At 36.6% G+C, this 27,175-nt stretch overlaps 2 protein-coding genes, 1 long non-coding RNA gene and 1 pseudogene across 3 annotated transcripts; all 4 read right to left on the bottom strand.

Annotated features, from left to right (window-relative positions):
* Positions 1 to 768: 768 nt before the first annotated feature.
* Positions 769 to 5,083, bottom strand: LOC148932028 (receptor-like protein 9DC3). Its single transcript, XM_089063990.1, has 2 exons — positions 4,709 to 5,083; positions 769 to 1,067 (listed from the first exon to the last, which is right to left on the bottom strand). Exons 1-2 carry the CDS (start codon positions 5,061 to 5,063, stop codon positions 769 to 771), a joined length of 654 nt encoding a protein of 217 aa, XP_088920116.1. The 5' UTR covers positions 5,064 to 5,083.
* Positions 5,084 to 9,197: 4,114 nt separating this feature from the next.
* LOC148932027 (uncharacterized) lies at positions 9,198 to 11,902 on the bottom strand. Its single transcript, XR_016135170.1, has 3 exons — positions 11,671 to 11,902; positions 11,112 to 11,377; positions 9,198 to 10,887 (listed from the first exon to the last, which is right to left on the bottom strand). It is a non-coding gene; the product is annotated as an uncharacterized LOC148932027 (long non-coding RNA).
* Positions 11,903 to 13,065: 1,163 nt separating this feature from the next.
* Positions 13,066 to 16,345, bottom strand: LOC125201409 (uncharacterized). Its single transcript, XM_089063991.1, has 4 exons — positions 15,785 to 16,345; positions 15,556 to 15,699; positions 15,054 to 15,125; positions 13,066 to 14,655 (listed from the first exon to the last, which is right to left on the bottom strand). Exons 1-4 carry the CDS (start codon positions 16,335 to 16,337, stop codon positions 13,412 to 13,414), a joined length of 2,013 nt encoding a protein of 670 aa, XP_088920117.1. The 5' UTR covers positions 16,338 to 16,345; the 3' UTR covers positions 13,066 to 13,411.
* A 1,350-nt stretch (positions 16,346 to 17,695) lies between these two features.
* Positions 17,696 to 25,869, bottom strand: LOC125190872 (uncharacterized; annotated as a pseudogene).
* Positions 25,870 to 27,175: the final 1,306 nt, after the last annotated feature.

The raw sequence follows: 27,175 nt of genomic DNA, 5'->3' as shown, positions 1-27,175 counted from the left end.
CGGGATTCCACACATACATGCTATGATGAAATGTTACGTGTACTCGTTTTATTTAACTAGTGGCTAGAGTTCTTTGGTTGTCTCATCAATCTGTGAATTATATTTTTAATTTATTTGGAAGACCAATATATTAGGGAATAGTATGTGAAGAATAATACCGTAGATACTAATAATAGAAATTCATATAGAGAAGTATGATAAATAAATAAATGGGCTGAGAATTGCATTGGTGAAACCCATCTTGGGTTTTAATATTGGGCTGAGATTACAATGGTGGTGCCCATCTTGGGGTCTTAATATTGAGCTTTTACTTTTGGGCCTCTGCCTTTATGGAATTATGTTAGTGAAAGTTCATTAGTACTTTGCAAAGTTTAGATTTTATAAGTATTATGATCATGATGTAAAACCTAGTTTGTAATTTTATCCTACTCCTGGTTGTTTTATAGTTGATTTTAAAAAAAAAACAGTACAAAATGTAACTTAGAAAAAAAATTTATATGGTGGGTGTATTTTGAAATTTGAAAATGGAATGCTTCTATATTTTAAAATTTCCAAAGTTTATACTCATCAATTTTCCTGCACGACAGATTTTATATTTCAAAATAAAAAATATTATAGCTTAATAATTCATAGAACTAATTATAAATATCAAACACAACCACAGAATTAGCAAATGAAAAGGTACAAAGAAATTGGAAACACAACTCACACAGAAGAAATAGTTCCAAATCAAACACAAGAAATCACACAATTCTCTTTGGCTTTGGATCAAGTTCCCCTGTGTGTTGGTGCAGCTCGGTTGCGTTTTTTCTTCGTCTTATATTTATAACCAACTCCGAAAAAGAATTCTACTAACCATCTTGTCCTTCCACTTTTTATAATCATGTAACCAATTCCAATCCCGACTACAAATCCACTTCCATATCCCATCACAACACATCGCCACCCAAATCCATCTATGAATTCATATTCATCATCTTCTTCTTCTTCAGGCTGCATTGATTTCCCATCATCCTCTTTGCATTTTCTTGTCAATGGAAGTCCACACAATCCCAAGTTTCCCATATGTGAATGTAAATATTGTATTTGCATTGAGAATATTCATCACACACTTCACAATATATACAAGGATTTCTAAACTAAACTAGGAAGGAGATAAATCAAGGATTGATACAATCCCTTGATAGAAGGCTATTAATAATACAATCAGAGACTTAAATCATTGCATTATTTTATGCTATCATCCCCCCTCAAGCAAGATGTCGGATGAGGTCCAACGCGTAGCTTGTCTCTGAAAAATTCAAACAAAGGACGATGGAGAGCTTTCGTGAAAATGTCTGCAACCTGTAAGGCTGATGATACGAATTTAGTCTCTAGCTGACCATTGGAAACAAGCTCCCTAACAAAGTGGAAGTCAATATCAATGTGCTTAGCACGTTTATGAGAACTCGGATTCGGACTGAGAAAGATAGCACTATTATTATCTGAATAAAGAGTCGGGCAAGAAGACAGCTGGACTTGAAGCTCACGAAGAAGTTGGAGCACACACACCATTTCAGAAGCCGTATTTGCAAGAGCTCGATACTCGGATTCACAGCTGGAGCGAGAGACCGTGGGTTGTTTCTTGGCACTCCATGATACTAGATTACCGCCAAGGAAAATAGAATAGCCATAAGTAGATCGTCTAGTTTCAACACAACGAGCCCAGTCGACATCAGAATATGCAACAAGAGAAAACGAAGAGCTACGTGTAAAACTTAAGCCAAAGGCTGGAGTGTGTTTTACATAGCGAAGAATTCGTTTTACCGCTTGAAAATGAGCAACGGTAGGATGTTGAAGATGTTGACTAACAAGATTTACTGCAAAAGATAAATCAGGACGTGTAATTGTCAGGTACTGCAGCGATCCAACTAATGACCGATATAAAGTAGGATCCTCAAATGGCTGGCCGTCCGTTGAAAGTTGGCAACCTGCAACCAAGGGTGTAGAGACAGGTTTTGACTCTTCAAGAGATGCTCGTTGAAGGATATCACGAGCATATTTAGCCTGGTTCAAGAAAATACCAGAAGAAGTATAAGTGACTTCAAGACCCAAAAAATAACCAAGTTTTCCAAGGTCAGTGATGGCAAATTCTTGATGAAGGCGAGAGATGAAAGATTTCAAGTCATCATAAGAATTTCCTGTCAGAATTATATCATCAACATAAACCAAGAGATATATAGTGGATGAGCCACGATTATAGATGAACAGTGAGGGATCAGAACGACTACACAAAAATCCAACATGTACAAGAAAATCACTGAGTCGTTGATACCACGCAAGAGGAGCTTGCTTTAGACCATATATCGCCTTTTTAAGACGGCATACATGATTTGGAAATTGAGGATCTATAAAGCCAGGGGGTTGTTCCATATATACTGGCTTAGATAGAACGCTGTTCAGGAAGGCATTTTGGACATCCAATTGATGTAGAGGCCAATTATTGGAAACAGCAATGGATAACACGACTCGAATTGTAGAAGCACGAACAACTGGACTGAAAGTATGACAATAATCAAAGCCCGGAAGTTGTGTGAAGCCTTGTGCAACAAGACGAGCTTTATAGCGATCAAGTGAGCCATCCGCCTTTAATTTCGTTCGAAAAACCCATTTGGATCCCACAACATTTACATCTTTTGGATGAGGAATAAGATCCCAACTGTCCTTGAGAGCCATGGCAGAAAGTTCCTGCTTTAGAGCTTCAACCCATTCTTGTCTTTTTAAGGCAGACTTGATTCCACGAGGTGTAATCACCGTCATGAGAGCCTGAAATAAACGAGTACATGCATAATTTGGTATATACTTTGGCTTGATGATACCTGCCCGTGCTCGAGTTTGCATAGGATGAGTAGAAGATACTCTTGGTGGAGGAACATGTGGATTCATCTCAATTGGAGGACCTGGCTCAATGATAGGATCGAGAGCTGACTCATTAACATGTTGATCGTTGATATCGGGCTCTTCTTGGTTGGGCTGTGACTGTGTCTCATGTGGAATAGCAGGCAACTCATGACTTTTTATTGGTAAACTCTGTGCCTCCCAATTTTATGTAAAAAAGAAATTACATCAAATGCAACATGACCAAGCCGAGAGTGCCACAGTTCAAAAGATGCTTTAGGCGTACGAGCTGCAACCAGAGCTGACTTTGTGTCATCCAACACGTACAAACCATCGACTGTCTTGAGCCAGAATGTGTTGATTTTCCCGATGCTGAATTTTGAAGCAATTATCAGTAAAAACCACATCAATAGGTAAATCTGTAGTTAATTTGCTCACTGAAAGCAAGTTTTTAGTTAGTCCGGGAACAACTAACACCTCAGACAGATGAATAAAATTATTCAAATAACAAGTGCCAATATGAGAGATAGGTAATAAGGCACCATTACCGACTACAACTGAATCTGAACCTGTGTATGATGTAGATGAGTGGAGTTGTGCCGGAGTAGGAGTCATGTGCGCTGATGCACCCGTGTCTAAGTACCAATCAGAGATGGGAGGATCAGAGGCAATACTCGATGCGGAGAAAGCCTCAGCAATGTTGGCCACAGGTGTGGCAGTAGCAATCTCACGATTGAATCGATCGGGACAAACGTTGGCATAATGGCCGGTTGTCCTGCATATTTGACAGTGAGGCTGGCGCTTTTGGCTAAAACCACCACGACCACTCTTTTTCGGACCTGAACCGCGACCACGAGACATTTGGTTATTAGAAGACCGAGAGTATGTGTGTGCGGTGAAAGCAGCTGGGGATGATATGTTTGGTTCAAGTGTTTGTTGAAACATGTCCCAAGCTTCAACATTGTTGAGAAGATCAGAAAATGATGGTAATGGGGACATAGCCATTTGAGTTGCTGAGAAGCTAGAGAAGTCAGAGCCAAGTCCTTTCATAAATAGATGGATTTTGTCTGTTTCATCAACGGATCGCCCAATTGCAAATAATTGATCGCAAACGAGTTTGAAATCTCGTCCAAATTCAGAGACCGAGCGACCTCCTTTCTTGATGGACTGAAGTTTTCCTTTTAGACGGAGTTCTCGAGCCTTAGATTGATGACTAAAAGTGTGCTCTAGTGCGAGCCAAACAGCGCGAGCGGTGGTGCAGCCGATCACCACGGACATTGCTTCCTCAGACAAGGAAGAGAATATGAGACTGACAAGTCTCTGATCATCAACACGCCAAGATTGGTATGCTGGATTTGGTGTTGAGTTTCCGTCAGCGACCACGTAAGTCGGTGGTGCTGGACGTGATCCATCAATAAGGCTAATAAGCCCTTGACCAATGAGAAGTGGGTAGATTTGGCTTCTCCACAACAAGTAGTTTGTTGATGATAATTTAATAGTGAGAATATGGATCAAAGTACCATATGGCAATGTATCAGAAGAGGGGTTTGAAGAAGCAGCCATGGCTTAAGGCCTATGAACTGAAGGAGAGCAGCAGAGAAGGTAGAGCGAGAAGAGATTTGGATTTCAGTATCCTAGGCTGATACCATGTGAATGTAAATATTGTATTTGCATTGAGAATATTCATCACACACTTCACAATGTATACAAGGATTTCTAAACTAAACTAGGAAGGAGATAAATCAAGGATTGATACAATCCCTTGATAGAAGGCTATTAATAATACAATCAGAGACTTAAATCATTGCATTATTTTATGCTATCACCATATATGAATCATTCTCAAATGTGGAGAATTGATTGGATCGCGGTATTGGCCCAACAAGATTGTTTATTGAAAGGTTTAATTTCGCAAGAAATGTCAACCTTGTTAATTCACTTGGAATTTCTCCATCCAATTTGTTCATTGACAAGTCCAACGATTCGAGTTCTGTCATGTTTCCAAGAGATGAAGGTATATGTCCTGTGAGGCTATTGTGGGACAAGTTCAAGTATTTGAGAATCTTAAGTTTTCCTATGGAAGGTGGAATACTCCCAGAGAATCTATTGGATGATAAATCTATTGTTGTAAAGGTTTCCAATAGTCTATTCAATAACTGATCCTGACCTTTCAATGTAAGCCTCATCTCCACGTACCTTAGAAACTAATCATATTTAATTTCTACTGGCTCAATCATTGCTAGGAAATTGTTGATATATGTTTGAGGTAGAGAGCCTAGAAATTCATTATCAGATACATCAAAAACATGCGGCCTAGGAAATGGAAACTTGGTTCGTGAAGGAACGGAAATTTTACCAACAAACTTGTTAAACCTCAACACTAGCACTTGAAGCTGGCGTAGGCCTTCCATCCAAAAGGGAAATTCATCTTGTATTCTATTATTTCCAATGTCGAGACCCCTTAGATTTCGGCAATTGATTAACGATTTAGGTAATCGTCCATGGAATTTGTTATTACCCAAATTGATGGAAATAAAGGTAGATGGTATGAGGCCACTAAAATGATTTTCGTTTAGGTGAAAGGCGAACAATGATGTGCTGAAGTTTCTGAAGCACTGCGACAGTCTTCCTTCCAAAGTATTATTTGAGAGAAGAAGATAACCAAGGAATGACAACTGGCATATGGACGATGGGAGCTCACCATTTAATTTGTTGGAAGATAAATATAAGACCTCCAGATTTGAAATATTTCCGATTGTGGATGGAATTGGACCTTCAGACAAATTATTTGAAACATAAAAGAAAGATATAAATCAAAATTTATTTATATTGAAAAATACGCATACATGAAATATTACACATTGTAACAATATGGCAGTTATCTGCATTAGATATTAACATTTTACAGTAGAGGGACCTAGGGGTGATCATTCGGGTTTCGGTTCGGTTTTTTGCCCAAACCGAACCGAACCCGAAAAACCGAATTTAGTTCAAAACCGAAACTGAACCGAAACCGAAAAATTGAAAACCGAATTTGAAAAATCGAACTAAACCGAAAAAACCGAAATTATATGAAAATACCGAAAAACAGAACAAATCGAAAAAAAAATATATACATGTATAATATATTTTATTTTATATATATATAAACTATATAATTAATAGAATATATGTATAATACATTATTATATAGAATATATTAAAAGAATATAGTATATATTATATATAATGTAATACATTAAATTAATAGGATATATATGACAAACACTGATTTTGCATGTTTTTAAGGGCTAAATTTGACTCGTTTTAAATTCCAATCATACAAATTATGTTATTAAATTGCATATGTTATACATTTGGTATTTTAATGTGTTTGTTGATAAATGATAGAAAAAGATAGAAAAAAAAAGGTGCAAAAAGGCCAAGGTGCAGCAGCCTTTGTTCGAGCCCATTCTTCCATCAGATTTGGAGTCCAATCAGTGATTTATGCATATCATTCTATTCCTCTTCGAAAGAGCTTCGCGTGGATATCTTGCAGGTCTCAATCGGAGTTCTATGGAGAAAGTTATGACTATTCTACGAACGTTGCGCAGTGCAGTAAAAGCTGGCGGGAATTTAGGCGGAAATTCACGGAAGAAAAAATAAATTATTATATTGTGAAGCCAAATCTCTCCCATATCTTGTAGACCACGAATATTATCAAAATAAACCTTTTTTCCACTCTATAAATACCTCTTTACCTAATTCATCATTCTTGATTCAGAGCCTCCAATCCTTCTCCCTCTCTACACCTTCTTCCATCACACAATCCACACATATAATCATTCATCTTCCATTGGAGCAGAGCTCTGCAGATCCAGGCAAGAAAGACTAGAGATTGAAGATTCAACCTTGGGTTTTATCTATTTCTTTCATGTCTCGTACTTTATTTGTAGTTTTTACTTGTCTATGAGTAGAACATCTTTTGTGGATTTTTTGGTGAAAATATTCAATTGATTTTCCTTGTTAGCTCTTGCTGAAGTTTTAACCCTGCTAATTGAGAAATGAGATGCAATCTCAGCCACTAATTCACAAGATTAACTTAATGTCAACAACTATCACATTATGTCAACACGAGGATATAATTGTCATTTCATTAAATTGTATTTGAAATCATTTTCTAAAATCCTCTCCAAAACTCTAGCTTCAAATCTTCAAATCTTCAACATTCAAATCTTCAAATCTTAACATTCAAATCTTCAAATCTTCTATTCTTCAAATCTTCAACATTCAAATCTTCAAATCTTCAAATCTCTTCAATATTCAAATCTTCAAATCTTCAATCTTCAAATCTTCAAATCTCTTCAACATTCAAATCTTCAAATCTTCAAATCTTCAACATTCAAATATTCAAATCTTCAAATCTTCAACATTCAAATCTTCAACACTCAAATCTTCAACATTCAATCTTCAAATCTTCAAATCTCCAACATTCAATAAAGTAACACTTATTAAAATGTCAACAACTAAAAAATAACGCTTATAATTCACATATCAATTCAGAAAATATCGAATATCAACAACTCGTATTAAAATGTCAACAACTAACAAATAATACTTACAATTCACATATCAATACCGATAATATCGAATGTCAACGACTCGTATTAAAATGTCAACAACTAAAAAATAACACTTATAATTCACATATCAATATCGAGAATATCGAATGTCAACAACTCTTATTAAAATGTCAACAACTAACAAATAACACTTGTAATTTGCATATCAATACCGAGAATATCGAAGGTCAACAACTAAAAAATAACACTTACAATTGACATATCAATACCGAGAATATCGAATGTCAACAAATAAAAAAATAACACTTATAATTCACATATCAGTACCGAGAATATCGAATGTCAACAACTCGTATTAAAATGTCAACAACTAAAAAATAACACTTATAATTCACATATCAACTACGATGTCAACAGCAAACATTATTCATGTCAACTACGAGTCAACAACAAACATTATTCATGTCAACTACGATGTCAACAACAAACGTTATTTATGTCAATTATTATGTCAACAACAACATTTTACAAATAATTAATGTCAATAACAAATATTTTCATGTCAACGACCTATATTATTTATGTCAACAACAACGTTTTACATATAATTCATGTCAACAACAATGTTTTACATATAATTTATGTCAACAACATTTTTCATAAAATTTATGCCAACGACCTATATAATTCATGTCAGCAACAAACGTTATTATGTCAACGAGCTATATAGTTCATGTCAAAAATAAACATCTTCATGTCAACAACTTATATAATTTCTGTCAACAATAATATTTTAGGCAATATTACAAACACCTTATCTACACAACTCGAAAATTCAGCAACACAATCGAATTAAAAGCTGCATCCATATATTTCACAAATTAATTGTAATTTGCTTTCGATTTTAGAGAAATTGAATCCACAGAATTAACAAATAAATTCACAAATTTTGAATTAAAATGGCAATCAGTAATTCGAACAGTAACCACTTCAAATCCTACCCTATCACACGCTTCTCTTACCTCACCTACGTAAATCAGTTACAGTCATCAATAATATACTCTATTATCTAACTCCTTTGCCAAAGCGAGATTCAATAATTTTCTCATCAATTAACTAGTGATCAATTGCAGTTATTTTAACTCATTTTACTTCATATCACTTCAAAGCAATTCCAGTAACACACCAAACAACATCACATAATAGCAACAAAGATATCAAAGATAAACACGGTGTTACTAGCAACTTACGTGCCTTGTGAATCTGGACAGACTGAAGCCGAAGAAGGCCCAGTTGCAGAGGGAGGCAACAAGGGAACTGGAACAGAGTATTTCAATGGTCAAAGCTCCAGGTGCTCTTCTACACGATCTGTCACTCACCTTACCTATCAAGGTCAAGGTTTCCAAACCGGAGACAGTGGAAAATCGTGTGAAGGAGTGAGTTCAGCTCACCTTCACTTTTGTTCACAGTTAAATAAGGTCCTTTGTACTCGAAGAGGTATTCGTATCAGTAGAAACTAATGATTCGACATTGCAACTTATCAGAATAGGAATTAATTTTGTTCATTACTGAGAAAATATCTCGTTTTCTGCATCTTCTTGAACTCACTGCAAGTTTTGTGATATGTTTTATATCTTTTAACAAGATACGAACAACTAAAATAGCGAGATTAGCGACATGAATTGTATATGTAGTTGACATTATATGTGTGTAGTTGATATTGATTATATAAGTAGTCTTAACTGAGGAATATCATCAAACACCTAGAGTGCATAGCTAGTCGGATAGAAATCCAAAATTTTCTCACCAAATCACATGCTCTGTACCTAAATCAAACAAAAAAGGACACATATACACTAGCCTAAAACTTAGTCCAAATCCAAAAACGAAAATCCTGCATACACCTTAAAACACTAAACATCATTGCTAAGATTTGCACATATAACAGGTTGGAATTTCAAACATACAATTGCTTCCACGAAATTTAGATTTCAGTGAGAAAAATAACAAATTGCATCACGCTATCATCGGAATCAGCAACTCCATGATGATCACAGATCTGACCTCGCTTACGCTCGCGATTCACGCCGGAGAAGGTGAATTCCCCTCCACCGCCGCTCGATTCAACAATCGAGATGATCTCCTGCTCCGGCGGCGGAGATTTCTAGGGTTTGCGGCGTGCGATTCTCCGATTGGAGATGAGGAAACCACCAGAGCCGTCACCATTTGTGAAACCACCGGCACCTTCGCCTTTCTGCTTCTTCGCCATTTTCTGATCATCGCGATGCAGCGCCGCCGCGACTTCGCCGTCATCGTTCGCGAATTTGATGGAAAATTTCTGAAGCGTATGTATCTGGTTTTTTGACCATTATACCCTTTCATAATAAATTAATCTAAAAATATTTTTTGTGTGGCAAAATCTGGACCACTCATTTAATAAAAATGAGTGGCTGTTATTGCATCTCATTTCTCATTTAGCCTAATAAATCTCATTTGATCACAACCCTATATATATATATACAAACTATATAATTAATAGAATATATGTATAATACATTATTATATAGAATATATTAAAACAATATAGTATATATTATATATAATACTCCCTCCGTCCCAATAAATATGAAACATTTGGTTTCCGGCACGAGAGTTTATGCAGTGTTGTTTTGTGAGTTGATGGAGAGAGTATAAAGTAGGAGAGAGGAAAAAGTAGAGAGAGTAATGTTTCCATTTTAGGAAACGTTTCATTTTTAATGGGACAACCCAAAAAGGAAAACGTTGCATTTCTAATGAGACAGAGGGAGTATAATACATTAAATTAATAGGATATATATAAAATATTTATATTTAAAATATAATTCAGTTTTTCGGTTATTCGATTATTTTTCCGCCCGAAACTGAATCGAACCGAAAAACCGAAATTTTGTATTTTAAAACCGAACCGAACCGAATTTCAAAATTTCGGTTTGGTTTGGTTCGGTTCAGATATTCGGTTTCCGATTTTTTTTCTCACCGCTAGAGGGACATCATAAAAATCAAAATGTCAGTTGTCAAGATGACCAATCTATCATGAAATAACTCTCATAAATCAGAATGTTTAAATAAAGTTAGCATAATTTTCAAATAACTCCCGCAAATATAACTATTCACCCTAATGTATGAACTTTTCAATGTCCGTGTTCAAACATATCTGGATTATTCATGTTAATATCCAGAGTAATGAAATTCAGGTCCAACTATAACATTATAGGAAATCATTACAACAAAAACAATTATAAAAATGATATAATATGCTATGTATTCTGAGAGTTATAAAAATGCCCAACAAGATTATTTTGATGAATGTCAAGTTAGATAGGGGATGAGAGCTCACCATTTAATTTATTGAAAGAGAGATCTAAGGAATACAGATTTGTAAGATTTCCAATGATGGATGGTATTGGACCTACAAACAATTTATTTAAAGTTAATTAAGGATATAAATCAAAATTCTCTACTTTTAAAAACGTAGATGCATAGCATTTTAATAGCAATTTATGAGTGCATTGCATTCTTTTTGAAAAGTATTTAATTCAAACTGATCGTTGCAAATTTATATATTGCCAAGGAATATAAAGCATTGTTTTCCAAGTTCCATGTGAAATCGGTTTATGACTTGAGGTATTTTACCTGAAAAGTTATTGATTGAAAGGTCCAGCCTCCACTAATATTGTAGGTTTCCTATCTCTGGTGGGATGGCGCCTGAAAACGAGTTATTATAGAGATCCAGATAATTGAGATTTATGAGCAAGCCTATTCATTGTTGGAGAGGTCCAAGTAAGTGAGGCCTGGGAGGTTGCCAAGAGCAGTTGGTATAGAGCCGTTGAGAGCATTCCCATTGAGGTTGAAAGTGGTGAGATTCCGCAATGCACTGAAATGGAGCAGGTCCAATGTCCCTGCAATGATGCAGTTGTAGAATATAAAACTTAGTGGTTAAGAAAAGTATATTTTTGGTTTTATTTATTTCCTAGTTAATAGAATTAGGAGATGGAAAAAATATTAGTTATTTTTGCTTATTATCTTTTTAGTTATTTTCTTTCTATAAGTTTAGGATTTTTCTTTGCCTATATAAAGACTTCATTGTTGATCTTAGACAGACTTTGAATATATATTTTTACATTGAGTTTTATACTCTGAAGTTCTCAATTTGTTGAGTTCTTTTTATCTACCAGTTCAGTCATTCTCATACCTCTCCGTTCATTTGCATCATGCAAGGTCTGCACCAGAGAGATCAATCCCAGAGACAGATCCCTCGTCGTTGCAGCTAATGCCAATCCATCTGCAGTGGTTGCTGATGTTGTTGACGGACCAAGACTCGAGAGAAGCAGAAGATGATAGGCTGGATTTCCATCTCATCAAACCCTCTGCTTCACTTGTGGCTGCTCTTGAAGGACACAAACAAAGTGTTAGGAGAGAAAGATATGTAAGAGAAAGGTATGCTGTTTTCATGGCTGATGTTTTTGTCTATCTACTCTGCTTCATTTGCCTATTTATGATCAAAATTATAATAATATATTCCACAAATATATCTGAAAACCTCTCCATTAACATTTTCTTAGTCAACTTCAAAGTGTATGATTTTCAGAGTGTTAATTGTAATGATGTGCTAAGAAGAAAAAACTGGCAACATTTAAATTTAAAATAATACTCCCTCGTCCCAATAAATATAAAACTTTTCCGCACGAGATTTTATATAGTGTTGTTCTGTGAGTTATTAAAGAGAGAGTAAAGTAAGAACGAAGAAAAAATAAAGATAGTGTCGTTTCTATTTTAGGAAATGTTTCATTTTTAATGGGACAATTCAAAAAGAAAAACATTTTATTTTAACGGGACACATGGAGTATTTTTATAGTCAATTCAAGTCAACTGCAAAGTGTAAAATTACCAAACTTTTGTTGCCCCACTGGAAAATGAGGGCAGTTGCAACTTGAACGCATGCCTAATTTTTATTTAAAAATCATTACAATTAGAGGAAGAATTACGACATAGTTTGTCGTGTGGAATGGTTAGTCGATGATAATGGGATAACAACTTTCTTGGAGAGAAATGATTTAATTTGAAACATAATTGACTTTACAAGACTTTAATGTGAATCACATAACAACTCTCGGTCCATGATTACTCTTTTTTTTTCAATCGACTTTTTACTATTTTTAATAATGGACTCCATGTTCCACTAACTCATCCCATAATCCACTAATCTTTTCTATCCACTTTCAATTACATTTCATAATACTCGATCGAGTCAAACGGTGTCAATCAATCGTGAAGGGACGGAGTAACCGTGTAAGTATGTCATAAGGTTTAGAACAACTCAACTTGATTTCTACCCTACAAGATTTGGACAGAAGGTCTTAAAGAATTGTTCAGTTCTCTGCCTATGATACGGTTGAATTTTGTTCCATTTTGAAATTGAAAAAAGTACACAATTTTCTTTCTTGCACTTCTTATGAAAACAATTCAAATCCCAATTATTAATCGATTTCCATATCTCATCACAACACATCGCCACAGAAGCTGATGGAGAAAACACATAACCCTAGCTTCTTAAATTCTAAAATGTATCAATAATATCTGAAACCGATTGAAAAACAATGCAATCCATTATTTATAAGTGGTTTGAAACCCTGATTCAGAAGGAAGTAACAAAATTACAAAAAAATAAGCACGCAAAACAAATAAAAGGACAATTTAGTAACTTAAAGGACGTCCGATGGTCCATCGAACATCATAGTACAACGATGACTTTGATTCCTCAACCTGTTCTGCCAGCATCACGTGAATTTGACGCCATAATTCAAGTCCTTCCAAACACAATCAACGTTTTTGGCATCATTTGCTGGAACTGCATCAAAATGCATCAACCATGTTTGCACAATTGATATAAAAGGGACCAAAATGGTTCAAAATTTTCTTTTTAGTACCTTAGTTTAGGTCCGTCCCCATTTGGATACAAGCATGAGACCCATAACGTAGAGCCAATCTCCAACATCATCAAAGAAGTTGAAGAATGCGAATCTCCATGATTTCTTTAGTAAGAAAGAACCAATAACTCCCCAGAATCCGAAAATAAAACCAAAGGCCATTGATATGCCAACTTCTTGCATAAAAGATAGGTTGTTGCTTTTCTCATCTGCGGGGTTTATCGTTGGCCCATTCTCATCTTTGCATTTTCTTGTCAATGGAAGTCCACACAATCCCAAGTTTCTCATATATGGATCATTCTCAAATGTGGAGAACTGATTGGATCGCGGTATTTGCCCAACAAGATTGTTTATTGAAAGGTTTAATTTCGCAAGAAATGTCAACCTTGTCAATTCACTTGGAATTTCACCATCCAATTTGTTTGTTGACAAGTCCAACGATTCGAGTTCACTTAAGTTTCCAAGAGATGAAGGTATATGTCCCATGAGGGTATTGTGGGACAAGTTCAAGTATTTGAGAATCTTGAGATTTCCTATGGAAGGTGGAATAGTTCCATTAAATTTATTGTAGGATAAGTCAATTACTGTGAATGTTTCCAATAGTCTCTTAATTAATTGATCCTGGCCTTTCAAGAAGAGCCTCATCTCCAAGTCATCTAGAAAGTAATCATTTTCAATTTCTACCGGCTCAATCATTGCTTTGAAATTGTTGAAAAATCTTTGAGGTAGAGTGCCCTGAAATTCATTATGAGACACATCGAAAACTTGCAACCTTGGAAATAGAAACTTGGTTCGTGAAGGAAGCGACATATTACCACCAAACTTGTTAGACCTCAACACTAACACTCGAAGTTCAGGTAGGCCTTCCATCCAAAAAGGAAATTTGTCTTGTATTTTATTATTTCCAATGTCGAGACCCCTTAGACTTCGACAATTAATTAAGGATTTAGGTAATTGTCCGTGGAATTTGTTACTACCCAAATTGATTGACAAAAGACTACAATTTTTAGAAAAGGTTGATGGAATGATGCCACTAAATTGATTCTCGTTTAAATGAAAGATGGTCAAAGATCCACTGAAGTTTCCGAAGCATCGTGGCAGTCTTCCTTCCAGAGTATTATTTGAGAGAAGAAGATAAGAAAGGTGTGACAACTTGCAGATGGAGTATGGGAGCTCACCACTTAATTTGTTGGAAGAGAGATATAAGGACTCCAAAATCAGAAGATTTCCGATTGCAGATGGAATTGGACCTTCAAACAATTTTTGAAAGATTAAAGAAGGGTAAACAAAATTTCTTGTATCGAAGGTTACATGGATGAATTTTACTCATTGCAAGCATATGTCTATTATCTTATCTTGTCTGCATTAGATGTTAACATTTTCCGACTCATTTGTGTCCTATCGTATCCATAGTATTTATGTTAGTATCCGGAGGAATGAAATTCATGTTCTAGCTGGCATGTAGGGAATCACTATAACAAAATGCTCTAGAAATGACATACTAATATTTTAGGCATTTTGAGATTTATATATTGGCATTACATAGTACTACTATGACATCTTGTATGTGAGTAAATATTCAAATGAATTATTTGCCCAACAAGATTATGCAAGATATTCAAGTTGCAGATGGAGGATGAGAGCTCACCATTTAATTTGTTGAAACGAAGAACCAAGTGCTTCAGATTTGATAGATTTCCAATGGTTGATGGTATTGGACCTAAAATTGTATATGCATATTATATGCTGTGAACTTATATATTGTAGATATTTTAATGGACCTTCAAACCATTTATTTGAAACATGCATATTAATGGACCTTCAAACCATTTATTTGAAACATGAGAAGGAATGAAGGATATAAATCAAATATCTTTAAATCTTAAATTGTACATGCATATTATATGCTGTGAACTTATATATTGTAGATATTTTAATGGGCCTTCAAACCATTTATTTGAAACATGCATATTAATGGACCTAAAATTGTACATGCATATTAATGGACCTTCAAACCATTTATTTGAAACATGAGAAGGAATGAAGGATATAAATCAAATATCTTTGAATCTAAAATTGTACATGCATATTATATGCTGTGAACTTATATATTATAGATAAAAGATTTAATTTTGTGAAATAAAATATACCACTTAAAGAATTATTCGATAGCGATAAGTCAGAAAGGCTTGTCATGTTCCCAACTTCGTTTGGGATTGCTCCACTGAGTTCGTTAAAGCCCAAACGCATCAACTCCAATTTATTCAAAAGACCAATCTCTTTGGGAATAGTACCTGTACAATTAATTTCAATAGGTAAGTGTAATGATCATAACATATAATGTGTACATAGATTCTTACTATAAATATAAGATCACACCTTTTAGATTGTTGTCATAAATGCGTAATCTCTTAAGGCTTGTAATGTTCCCAATTTGTACAGGCACATGTCCCACAAAGTTGTTGTATGACAAGGCAAGAATCTCAAGCTGTGGACATTCACCCAAACTCAGTGGTATCTCTCCCTCCAAACTATTATTGGATAGCTGAAGTTCTTTGAGTCTTGGAAGGTTGTTGTAGCTGCAAACCTCCTTTGGCAGGTAACCATGAAGAGAGTTTCCACTTAAATTTAGAGAAACAAGAAAAGAAAGATTTCCAATTTCTGGTGGAATGCTACCTCCGAGTCCCATATCCGAGAGATCCAAATGAGTCACCCTATTATGAGGTGAATCACAAGTAACTCCGAACCATGTACAAACAGAGGTTCCGGCGGTCCAATTTTTTTTCAATATATTGGAAGGATCTGAAGTGATGAGGGATTTAAAAGCAAGAAGTGGAAACTCATCAGTATAGAGTTGATTAGTAGTAGCAAGGCTAAGACAAGAAAACAATACAAGAAGAGGAAGTATGAAAAATGGGGAAACTCTCTCCATATTGTAGATGCAAAGAGAGCTATGTGTTGTGATGTTGGGAAATAAGAAGCCTAGGAGATGCCCTTTTATTCAAAACTAAAATAATATTTTCAAAAGTCAAGTCCCACTAAAAAATGAGTCGAGCTTTTCGGTTCAATTTTGCTCGCTTCGTTCTCCATTAATATCTCATATTATCATTTTCAGATTTCTATGATTAAATCTCTTTTACTAATTTTGGTTATAATATCTTACATTTCATTAATTCATTTTACTCAAATTTTATCATAAAACTAACATATACTCCATTCGATCCCCAATAGATGTCCCATATTTTATCGGTGCACATTTTAACAAATTGTTTGACTTTTTGAAAAAAGTGGATGGTAAAAAGTTAATAGAATGTGATCTTACTTTTATATATTAATTTAATAATAATTGTGAGTAGAAACCAATAGCAGAATATGGAATCCACTGACTTGACTGTGATTGGGGCTAAGAGGAAAAATTGGCTACTTTGAATACATTCAAAGATAAAATTATTGTAGCATTTGAAGTATAATGATAAAATAGTTGTTGCATTTGAAAAAATATTGGCTACTTTTCCATGTCAAGTTAACTGCAAAACGAGTGAAGCTCATGTAATCAAGTCCCACTTGAAGTATAAAGTCGCATTTGGTGTCTCATTATTTGAAATTAGGGAAAGCTTCTTTAATCAATTCAAACCAAACTTTTTTTGACTTGACGATGCGATTCACTATTTTGGACCTTGAAAGTAGAATTATTTTGGGACAAATTGTCTACTAATCTTATGGGCCTTTGTAAAATTAGATTAGTGCATGGAAAAGAAAATGACCCCAAGTTTGTATTCTAATCATTAGGCCTTGAGAAATTATTTGGTAAACAAAATAAAATTTTATTTTGGGTCAAATTATATGTTTATCTTTTGGGCTTCCGTGATATTAGATTATTAGAGCTTACAATCTCTTTGGGTGTAGTACCTGAAAAATCTTTCTGTCCACGACTAACTGAAAAACAATTTCAACTTGTATTTTCTGCCCTACAAGATTTGGGCAGAAGGTCTTAAAGAACTGTTCAGTACTCTGCCTATAAAACGGTTAAATTTTATTCCATTTTTTAAATTGATAGAGGAAACAAGTAAGAGGAAAATCCCACAATTCAAATCCCAATTGTTAATCGACTTCCATATCTGATGGAGAAAACACAATGAAATCCATTATTTATCAGTGGTTTGAAACAATACCAATTCAGAAGGAAGTAACAAAAGTATAATAAAAAAGCCTGGGAAACAAATAAAAGGACAATTTCGTAACTTAAATGATGTCCGATGGTCCATCGAACATCATAGCACAACAATGACTTTGATTCCTCAACCTGTTCCGCAAGCATCACGTGAATTTGACGCCATAATTCAAGTCATTCCAACACAATCAACGTTTTCGACGTGAATTTGACGTCATTTGCTGGAACTGCATCAAAATGCGTCAACCGTGTGTGCACAATTGATATAAAAGGGACCAAAATGGTTCAAATTTTTCTTTTTAGTAAAATAAATATTGGTTAAAAGTCGTACTATTTCCATATAATTTACTGCTAATAACATTTAATGAAAACTCAAGTCAACATCAAAATGGTAAGTTGAAGGTATGAAGTGATTAGTACCTTATTTTAGGTCCGTCTCCATTTGGATACAAGCACAAGACTCCTAACGTAGAGCCAATCTTCAACAGCATCAAAAAAATTGAAGAATGCAAATCTCCATGATTTCTTTAGTACGAAAAAACCAATAACTCCCCAGAATCCGAAAATAAAACCAAAGGCCATTGATATGCCAACTTCTTGCATAAAAGATAGGTTGTTGCTTTTCTCATATGCGGGGTTTATCGTTGGCCCATTCTTATCATTGCATTTTCTCGTCAACGGAAATCCACACAATCCCAAATTTCCAATATATGAATCATTGTCAAATGTGGAGAACTGGTTGGATTGTGGTATATGCCCAACAAGATTGTTCATTGAAAGGTTTAATTTCGCAAGAAATGTCAACCTTGTCAATTCACTTGAATTTCTCCATCCAGTTTGTTTGTTGACAAGTCCAACGATTCAAGATCACTCAAGTTTCCAAGAGTTGAAGGTATATGTCCTGCGAGACTATTGTGTGATAGGTTCAAATATTTGAGAATCTTAAGATTACCTATGGAATGTGGAATACGACCAGAAAATCTATGAGGACAGAACAATTGTTGTGAAGGTATCAAGTAGCCTATTCAACAACTGATCCTGACCTTTCAATGTGACTATCATATCCACAAAACTTAGATAATAGCCATTGTCGTCGTCATATTTTTCCTCTCTTTGCTTTTCCTCTATCATTGCTCTGAAATTCTTGAAATATCTTTCAGGTAGAGAGCCTACAAATGCATTATGGGATATATCTAGAACTTGTAACATAGGAAATGGAGGTTTCATTGGTGAAGGAAGTGATAAGTTGCCATCAAACTTGTTAGACTTCAACACTAGCACTTTAAGCTTGGGAAGGCCTTCCATCCAAAAGGGAAATTCATCTTGTATTCTATTATTTCCAAGGTCAAGACCCCTTAGACTTCGGCAATTTACTAAGGAATTAGGTAATCGTCCGTTGAATTTGTTATTACCCAAATTGATGGACAAAAGACTACAATTCTTAGTAAAGGTAGATGGAATGAGGCCACTAAATTGATTTTGGTTTAGATATGAAAGATGGTCAAAGACCCGCTGAAGTTCCCAAAGCACTGTGGCAATCTTCCTTCCAAAGTGTTGTTTGAGAGAAGAAGATAATACAACTGCGACAAGTTGCTGATGGAGGATGGGAGCTCACCATTTAATTTGTTGGAAGAGAGATACAAGCCCATCAGATTTGAAAGATTTCCGATTGTAGATGGAATTGGACCTTCAAACAATTTATTTGAATGATAAAAGAAGGATATAAATCAAATTTATAGTAACAATATGGCGGTTATCTGCGTTAGATATTAACATTTTACCACACAAAATCTAAATGTCAGTTGTCAAGGTGACCAATCTTTCATGAAATTATTCCCGTAAAATCAGAATGTTAGTTAGCATCATTTGTTAGGGACCAAAAAGTCACAAACTTAATGTATGATACCCAAAAAGAATTTTAGAACAAATATAAAGGGACCAAAATTGAACTTTAGTCTATCACTATTCACCCTAATGTATGAACTTTTCAATGTCTGTGTACTAATATATCTAGATTATTCGTGTTAATATCCAGAGTAATGAAATTCAAGTCCAATCTGCCTAGCTTGCATATAGGAAATTATTATAACAAAAACTATTATAGAAATGACATATGATGCTATGTATTCTAAGAGTTATAAAAATGCCCAACAAGATTATTTAATGAATGTCAAGTTGCAGAGGAGAATGGGAGCTCACCATTTAATTTGTTGGAAGGGAGATGCAAGACCAGCAAATTTGAAAGATTTCCAATGATGGATGGTATTGGTATTGGACCTACAATTAAAGTTAAATAAGCATATACTCCCTCCGTCCCCCATTAAGAGTCACACTTTTCCATTTCGGTCCGTCCCCAATTAAGAGTCACACTTCATTTTTACCATAAATAGTAAGTAGGTCCCACATTCCACTAACTCAATTCACTCACATTTTATTATAAAACCAATATAAAAAAATGGGTCCCACATTCCACTAACTTTTTCAACCAACTTTTCTTTACATTTCTTAAAACCCGTGCCCGGTCAAAGAGTGACTCCTAATAGGGGACGGAGGGAGTACTAAATAAAAGAAATCTTTACTTTTAAAAACGTAGATGCATAGCATTTTAATAGCATATTTATGAGTACTGGGCTGCATTATTTTGAAACAAGTATTTTAAGTCAAACTGATGATCGTTGCAAACTCTCAATAAAAAGAATAAGAAATCCACTAAGGACATGCCAAGTTGCAAATTAATACTACATTGCATGTGAAATTCACCTGAAAAGTTATTGATAGAAAGGTCCAGCATCTTCAAATTTTGTAGGTTTCCTATCTCTGGGGGGATGCTTCCTGAAAACGAGTTATTATAGAGATACAGATACTCGAGGTTTGTGAGCAAGCCTATTTCTGATGGAAGTTTCCCACTGAATTCATTGTCTCCAATTATTATTGTGTTTAGTTTTCTCCAACTCGTGATGAAAGAGGTCAATATTTCACCAGTCAGGCTATTCTCAGATAATCTCAAATCAGAGAGATTGCCCAGATTTGATAAGGATGGCGGCAATGGCCCCGAGAGTGAGTTACCGGACAAACCCAAGTAGATCAATTTGTTACACAGGCCGAGCTCTCGGGGAATGGAAGAATTGAATTTGTTCATTTGAAGGTCTAGAGTTCGGAGATTCGTGAGTAGGCCTATAGAAGGAGGGATTTCTCCTATAAATGAATTCTTGTACAGCTCCAGAAGTTGCAGGTTTGGAATAAGGCTTACTGAATCAAGAATTTTGCCAGAGAAGAAGTTGTCGGTGAGGCGAAGATCCTTCAACTTGGAGAGGTTAGTGATATTTGGTGACAGGGGGCCTTGTAACCTGTTGTTGGTGAGGTTAAGATATTCAAGTTTGACCAAATTGGTGAACAATGATTCATGAATTTGGCCTGTGAAGTTGTTTTCAGACAAATCAAGGAAAGTAAGGTTGAGACATGTGGTGATGAAGTGTGGGAATTCCAAGTTGAGTTTATTGAAACAAAGATTAAGGTGAGTGAGGAAAGGGAATGTGGGAAATCTAGACCAGTCAGGAGATTTAAAGTGATTTAAGCCCAAATCCAAGAAGCGCACCTTCCTCAGATTGCCAATCTGATATGGGATTTCACCAACCATAAGGTTGTCGGAGAAGCTCAGGTATTGAAGCTCTGTCAAGCGGCCGATCTCTGGTGGAATGGCACCGGAAAACCGATTGGTGGAGAGGTCCAAGAGAGTGAGGCCTGTGAGGTTGCCAAGAGCAGCTGGTATGGAGCCGTTGAGAGCATTCCCTTTGAGGTTGAAAGTGGTGAGATTCAACAATGCAGTGAAATGGAACAGTTCCAATGTCCCTGCAAGGCCTGCAAAGGGGAGATCAATCCCAGAGACAGATCCCTCGTTGTTGCAGCGAATGCCAATCCATCTGCAGTGGTTGCTGATGTTGTTGACGGACCATGTAACGCCCCACTTTTTCAAACCCTAATTTTCGGGTTATAAAATTTTTGCATTAAATGCCTTAAATGCTATGATATGTGAATTAATTGATGAGTGATTAATTGCATAGTGTCTATGTGACCTAATTGCGTATGGGAATTTTGATTGAGTTGAATAGTCAACTTGTTGAAATGTTGACGTGGCTATTGAATAGTCAAAGATGTGGAAAAATGATGTGGCGTTGAAAGGTCAATACGTTGAGAAAATGGAGTGGAAGTGAAGAGATGATTGATTTGAAAATGTGAATTTTTGATGCGGAGTAATATAATTGTGGGGAATTATTTTTCCTAAGGGATGAGTGAGAATTTAATAGGAGCATTATTGAAAAAAAATGTGGAATTTTCGGCCATCATATTTATTGGAAAAGAAATCCTATTTTTTCTTGGATTTAATTATTTGTTTGGGATAATTATCCAAATTAAATCCAAAGTCCAAATACTCTATAATTCCTACATGGAATTTTCGAAATTATCACCTTGGATATTCATGAGATTTTCGAAAATCTCATCTAGAAAGGAGGGAGGATTTATTTGTTATTTTATTTGATTCCTTATTTATTCTATTCCATGAATAAATATAAATATGCTAAAATATCCTAGCATATCTTGCCAAATCTAAGAAGATATTGCATATCCTAATTAAATTAGGATTTGAAATTCAAATCCCTTGGAATTGATTTTACACGCCACTTTTGGCTATTAATTGGGGAAGAATATTATTATTTTCTTGCTCCGTGATATATTATTCTACTCCGTAAAATATCTGAATTTAATTATAGGCTAAATAAATAGCCTATAATTTTCGAAATCCTCCTTCTTCTCAACCAATTCAACGCCACTTCCCCAATATCTCTCCCAAATCTTTTATTTAATTAATTATTGGGATATTATTTGTGACCCTATAAATAGGAGAGAAACCCTAACCCTAGAGATCAAAACCGGCGCTTCCCACTCTTCATTATTTTCGAAAATTACTCCCCCACTCTCTCCAAGTTTTCTTCAAGTTTTCTTCAAGATTTCTTCATCAATTGAGAAGAATTCAAGTGAAATTCAAGAGATTATTGAAGAATCAAGACTAATTCCTTGTTTCTACCGTTCGTTCTTTTGGAAAAGGTACTTTAATTATTGATCTCCTCTTCTTCTACCGATTAATCGGTGTTCTTGAGTCCACATGCATTTAGATGAGTGAAGGGGAAATAAATTGATGAAATTTGGGATGCATGGATGTGTGTGTGTTTTTGACCGTGTGTGTGTGTGTGTGCACGCCTCGGTCGGCGTGCACAAGTGTGATGATCGTGTGCGTATGTTGTGTGTGTGGAACACTCATGCGTGACACGATTTAATGGTGAATTTGGAGTTGTTATTTGAATAAAAATGATATGCTAATCATACCTTGATTATGATTGATGATTTTGAAAATAATCGATGGGAAAAAGGGAAACGTGAGATCATGCATGATTTGAAATCCATGATTTAAAACTGATTTGTGATACGCCTAATTTAAAGGTGATACTTCGCGCTCTCAGCGTGATAAACGAGGAGAAGAGAATTCTATCGAGCTAAACCTACGAGGTGGGCTTTCTTTTAAAATAAGGACATTGTCCTAAAATGATATTGATGAGAATGAAAGATATGTTATCATGCCTTGATTTGTTTTGTCGTGCCTATCCCTCGTGGCTATGCCACTATTGATTTAATCGAATTCGGATCCTTGTAGAGCCGCAAACTCTACTTGGGTTAGTGTACACCAATGTTAGACCGAGTGCTGGCGTACGGGTCGGCCGGTCTAGTGACCTGGATTGCGGCCGCAGTCCTTGTCATGTAGAATGAGGATATGGTAAACGTCTATGAGAAAAATGGTTGCGCGACCGTGATATTTGAGAAAGAAGATATTTTGGTGCCTCGGGTCTTTCTAAAGTTAAAACCCCGATGGACACTTGAAAATGGCATGATGATAATAACTATATTTGTGATAAAACTGTTTTCGGCAATGAGCCCATTGAGTATGTTTATCGTACTCAGCCCTGCATGTGTTTTCCTTATGTGCAGGTTGAGTGGTGACGAGCGGGCGGCGGTGTTGAGTAGAGAATAATAAGATGATCTGTTGGTACTTAAGGTGTCGTTGTGTCCTCATACATAGCCTCACTTCTTTCTTGGTCGCTTCCGCTATTGATTATGAAAAATGTGATCTTTTGTTGGGATAAATACTTCTATTCTTTCTTTTCGTGGGTATGTTTTGGAATATGAACAGTTAGAAATATTCTTTTTGAAGAACTTGGCTAAGCTTTTATTTCAATAAATCTTTTGATGGTTTCCTTTCTAGGGCATGATTCTTACTCTACTTAATTGTTCATTTAATGCTTTGGTCAAATCCCTTTCTATTGAAACCCTAGTTTATGATCTTTGATGCTTCAAGTCTACCTAGTTAGCGAACGCCGCATTTATTATACCCTAAATGGGCGGGTCGTTACAGTTGGTATCAGAGCCTCAGTTCTTTTCGCTCTGGACCCAAGAGTCTTGTTGTAATAAAATTTGAAAGTTGTATAAATTGATTAATGGATAATCGTTGAAGACTCAACACCGCAACTCGTCTCCGCTCAACCACGATGAATGAGGTAACAAGTATCTCTTGAATATTGATTTGAATTATGAAATATTGGAAGTTGAAGCGAATGGGAGATTGTTGTGATATTTGGAAAATTGTGATGATTATGCTTGCATGTGAAATTTGCGAAATGTGATTATGCAAAATAATGTTGTTATGCAAGTGATTATATGTTGAGACTGTTATGAGTTGAACAATAAAACTCTATGACAATTTTATGTGATTGTGATTTGCGTGAAATGTGATGAACGGCCTTTATGAGAAGGAACTTGAGCACGCTGCTATACCTAGTTGTAAGTCGTGTCTTGAATGAAAATTTTGTGATAATATCGAACTTGGAGGCACCAAATGCCGAATACGAGGCGAGCGACTTATGAGAACGAATTGCGAAGCGTTGAAACGCGAAAATATATATATACATATACACACCTTTTGGCACGGAAAGGAAATTCCGCTATTTCTTGATATGATATTATCTTCACACCTCCGTCGTTCGACGCATACACATATAAATATATATATCCATCGTACTCTCAGCATCAGTTGAAATCTTATATACTATTAATATTTTCTTCAATCCTTGTTCTGATGCTGAGATTTCTTTTGTAGATGCCTAATCATTATTACGCACCGATGCGCGACCGTTACGCGAAGAACAAGGTTTTCCCTGTCGAAACCTACCAAGAGTTTGAGTGGGATGGAAAGTCCTTTCTCCTAACCTACGTCACCGAATTCTACGATCGTTGGATGGATGCATACGCGTATGGAGGAGTTACCCATCACGCGGGAATCTCGAGATTGATCCACACTCTGCCGAGTCCTTGGAGCGAATGGACTGCCCAAGCTGCATTGCCATATACGTGGTTCAGTCCGCCGGAGTATAAGCCTCGAGGCGATATAATCGGCCTAATAGGAGTGCTACTCCCAGCCATGGCAGTTGCGAGGGATGGACCGCCGCTTAGTCCCCCAGCGCACAAGTATCCGCCAGGCCAAGCTCGCCGATGGAGGTATCGTCGCGATAAGGAGCCGCATGTTGATCGTGTCCCTAATAGGCCAAGGCTTAAGGCTAATGCGGCTAACCCTTTGATTATCCATGGAAACGTGGAGGATATGCGTGCGATCACTCCGCCGCCGCCAGATGTTGGTGAATATGGCGAGAATGAGGGACCAGACGAGGAAGGACCTGCTTTGGAGATGGATGAGGACGATGACCCCGAGGAGGATATGAACGATATCGACTAGGATTGATAATCGTGGAATATTTGTTTTGGCTTCCCCCATGTTTTTGGATTGATTTGTTGGTTTTCTACCTTCTGATTTTGCTACTCTTTTATTCTGCTGCTTTTGATACTAAGACCTCTTTGAGGCGACGTTTTTTTTTTATTAATATGCCATGGGGAGATATTTATTTTGATTCAATGGATTGCCTTTCGTACATGGTACAAATTATCTATCACTATGATAATATGCCATCACATCATGCCTCATACCGTAACACCATTCTTGAATACCTTATGACGCCCTGTACTCGCCACTTAAATTGTACGATTGCTTCTTAAGTGCAATTGCCTTGATGATATGGAAACATTGATCTATTTGATAACCTTGACGTAGCCAATTTTTGGTAACAATGTTGATTGACACTACTCTTTGCAATCCGTCTATTTGACGAACTTTTGATATCTTGCGCTTGGCCATATACTCTAAAACAATTGAACCATGAACCTTGTTATTCAACTATACCACGCGACTATTGTTGGAATCATGGAAATAATTCTTGTGTTGATAAATCAGAATGCCGCCAAGATGCCATAACCGTCAACCGACACCTCCACCTTCAAGTGAGGAGAGTGTGACGCAGTCGATTCCGACACCACCGCCTCCCCCACCCCCGGTTAATAGGGAAGTAGTGAAGCTGTTCTTGGAACAGAAACCGCCCGTGTTCGATGGACTTGGAGAACCGGCCAAAGCCGAATCTTGGATCCGTGCGATAGAACGTATCTTCGCAATCTTGGGATGCAATGATAGGGAACGGATGAGTTGCGTGACTCATCAACTAACCGAGGCAGCCGACTTTTGGTGGGATACAAGAATAAAGACCTTGACACAAGGCCAAGTGGAAGCAATGACGTGGGACGATTTCAAGACCGAGTTATACAACAAGTATGTACCGGAAAGCGAAGGCATCCGAATTCAACAATCTGACTCAAGGACGCATGACGGTGACAGAGTACGATCGAGCGCTCAACAGCATGACCCGATACGCCCCTGATCAAGTCGACACGGACGAGAAGCTGTCGGACAAGTTCCGCGAGGGACTAAGGTCCGAGATAAAGATGTCGTTGGCCAGTCGAGGGAGACTCACATACGCTAAAGCTTTGGCACTTGCGTTGGATATTGAGGCAGCAATGCCTAAGGAGAAAGCTAAGGAGATCGCTACTTCGTCGTTACCCCCACCGCACTACTCCAGAGAGAAACGGAAGTGGGATGAGCAGAGGAATTCGCACGATGGAAAATGACACCAGTCGAGTCAGCATCGATCCCATCACGGAGGAGGACAGCTTACGTCTAGCCAAAGAGGAGACTACCGACCTAGGGCACCACAATGCAATGTGTGCTCTAAGTACCATTTCGGAGAATGCCGATACCAGAACGTGATCAAGTGCTACACTTGTGGAGGAAACGGTCACTTTTCCAGAGAGTGTCCAAATAACGAAAGAGGATCGGGATCAAGGCAGAACGATCAGGGATCCTGTCAGCCAGCTAGGGCACCGCAGAATGAATCTGGAGGAAATCGCGACTCATCATCGCGACAACCACAACCTCAACGCCCCAGACTTCCTCCCCAAGCTAGAGCGTTCGCGTTGGAGCAGAAGAAGCCGAAGAAAGAGCAAGATGAACGCGAGAAAGGGAATTTGACAGGTATGGGCGAAATTCTCAACACCCCTGTTGTTGTGTTGTTTGATACGGGCGCGTCGCACTCGTTTATATCTGAACTATGTGT

This window comes from Salvia hispanica, chromosome 2, assembly GCF_029641045.1.
Source record: "Salvia hispanica isolate PSC_SH4W2 chromosome 2, Shi_PSC_v1, whole genome shotgun sequence".
In the NCBI taxonomy this organism is placed as follows: Eukaryota; Viridiplantae; Streptophyta; class Magnoliopsida; order Lamiales; family Lamiaceae; genus Salvia; species Salvia hispanica.
This window is presented reverse-complemented; position numbering and strand designations above follow the sequence as displayed.

Excerpts from the sequence above, each read along its gene's own strand:
- LOC148932028 (XM_089063990.1), bottom strand. The coding sequence starts at position 5,063 with ATGAGGCTTACATTGAAAGGTCAGGATCAGTTATTGAATAGACTATTG. Across the intron at positions 1,068-4,708 it reads CACATTTGAGAATGATTCAT|ATATGGGAAACTTGGGATTG; the intron begins ATATGGTGATAG and ends ATTTACATTCAC.
- LOC125201409 (XM_089063991.1), bottom strand. The coding sequence starts at position 16,337 with ATGGAGAGAGTTTCCCCATTTTTCATACTTCCTCTTCTTGTATTGTTT. Across the intron at positions 15,700-15,784 it reads TTATGACAACAATCTAAAAG|GTACTATTCCCAAAGAGATT; the intron begins GTGTGATCTTAT and ends TTAATTGTACAG. Across the intron at positions 15,126-15,555 it reads ATCGAATAATTCTTTAAGTG|GTCCAATACCATCAACCATT; the intron begins GTATATTTTATT and ends ATACAATTTTAG.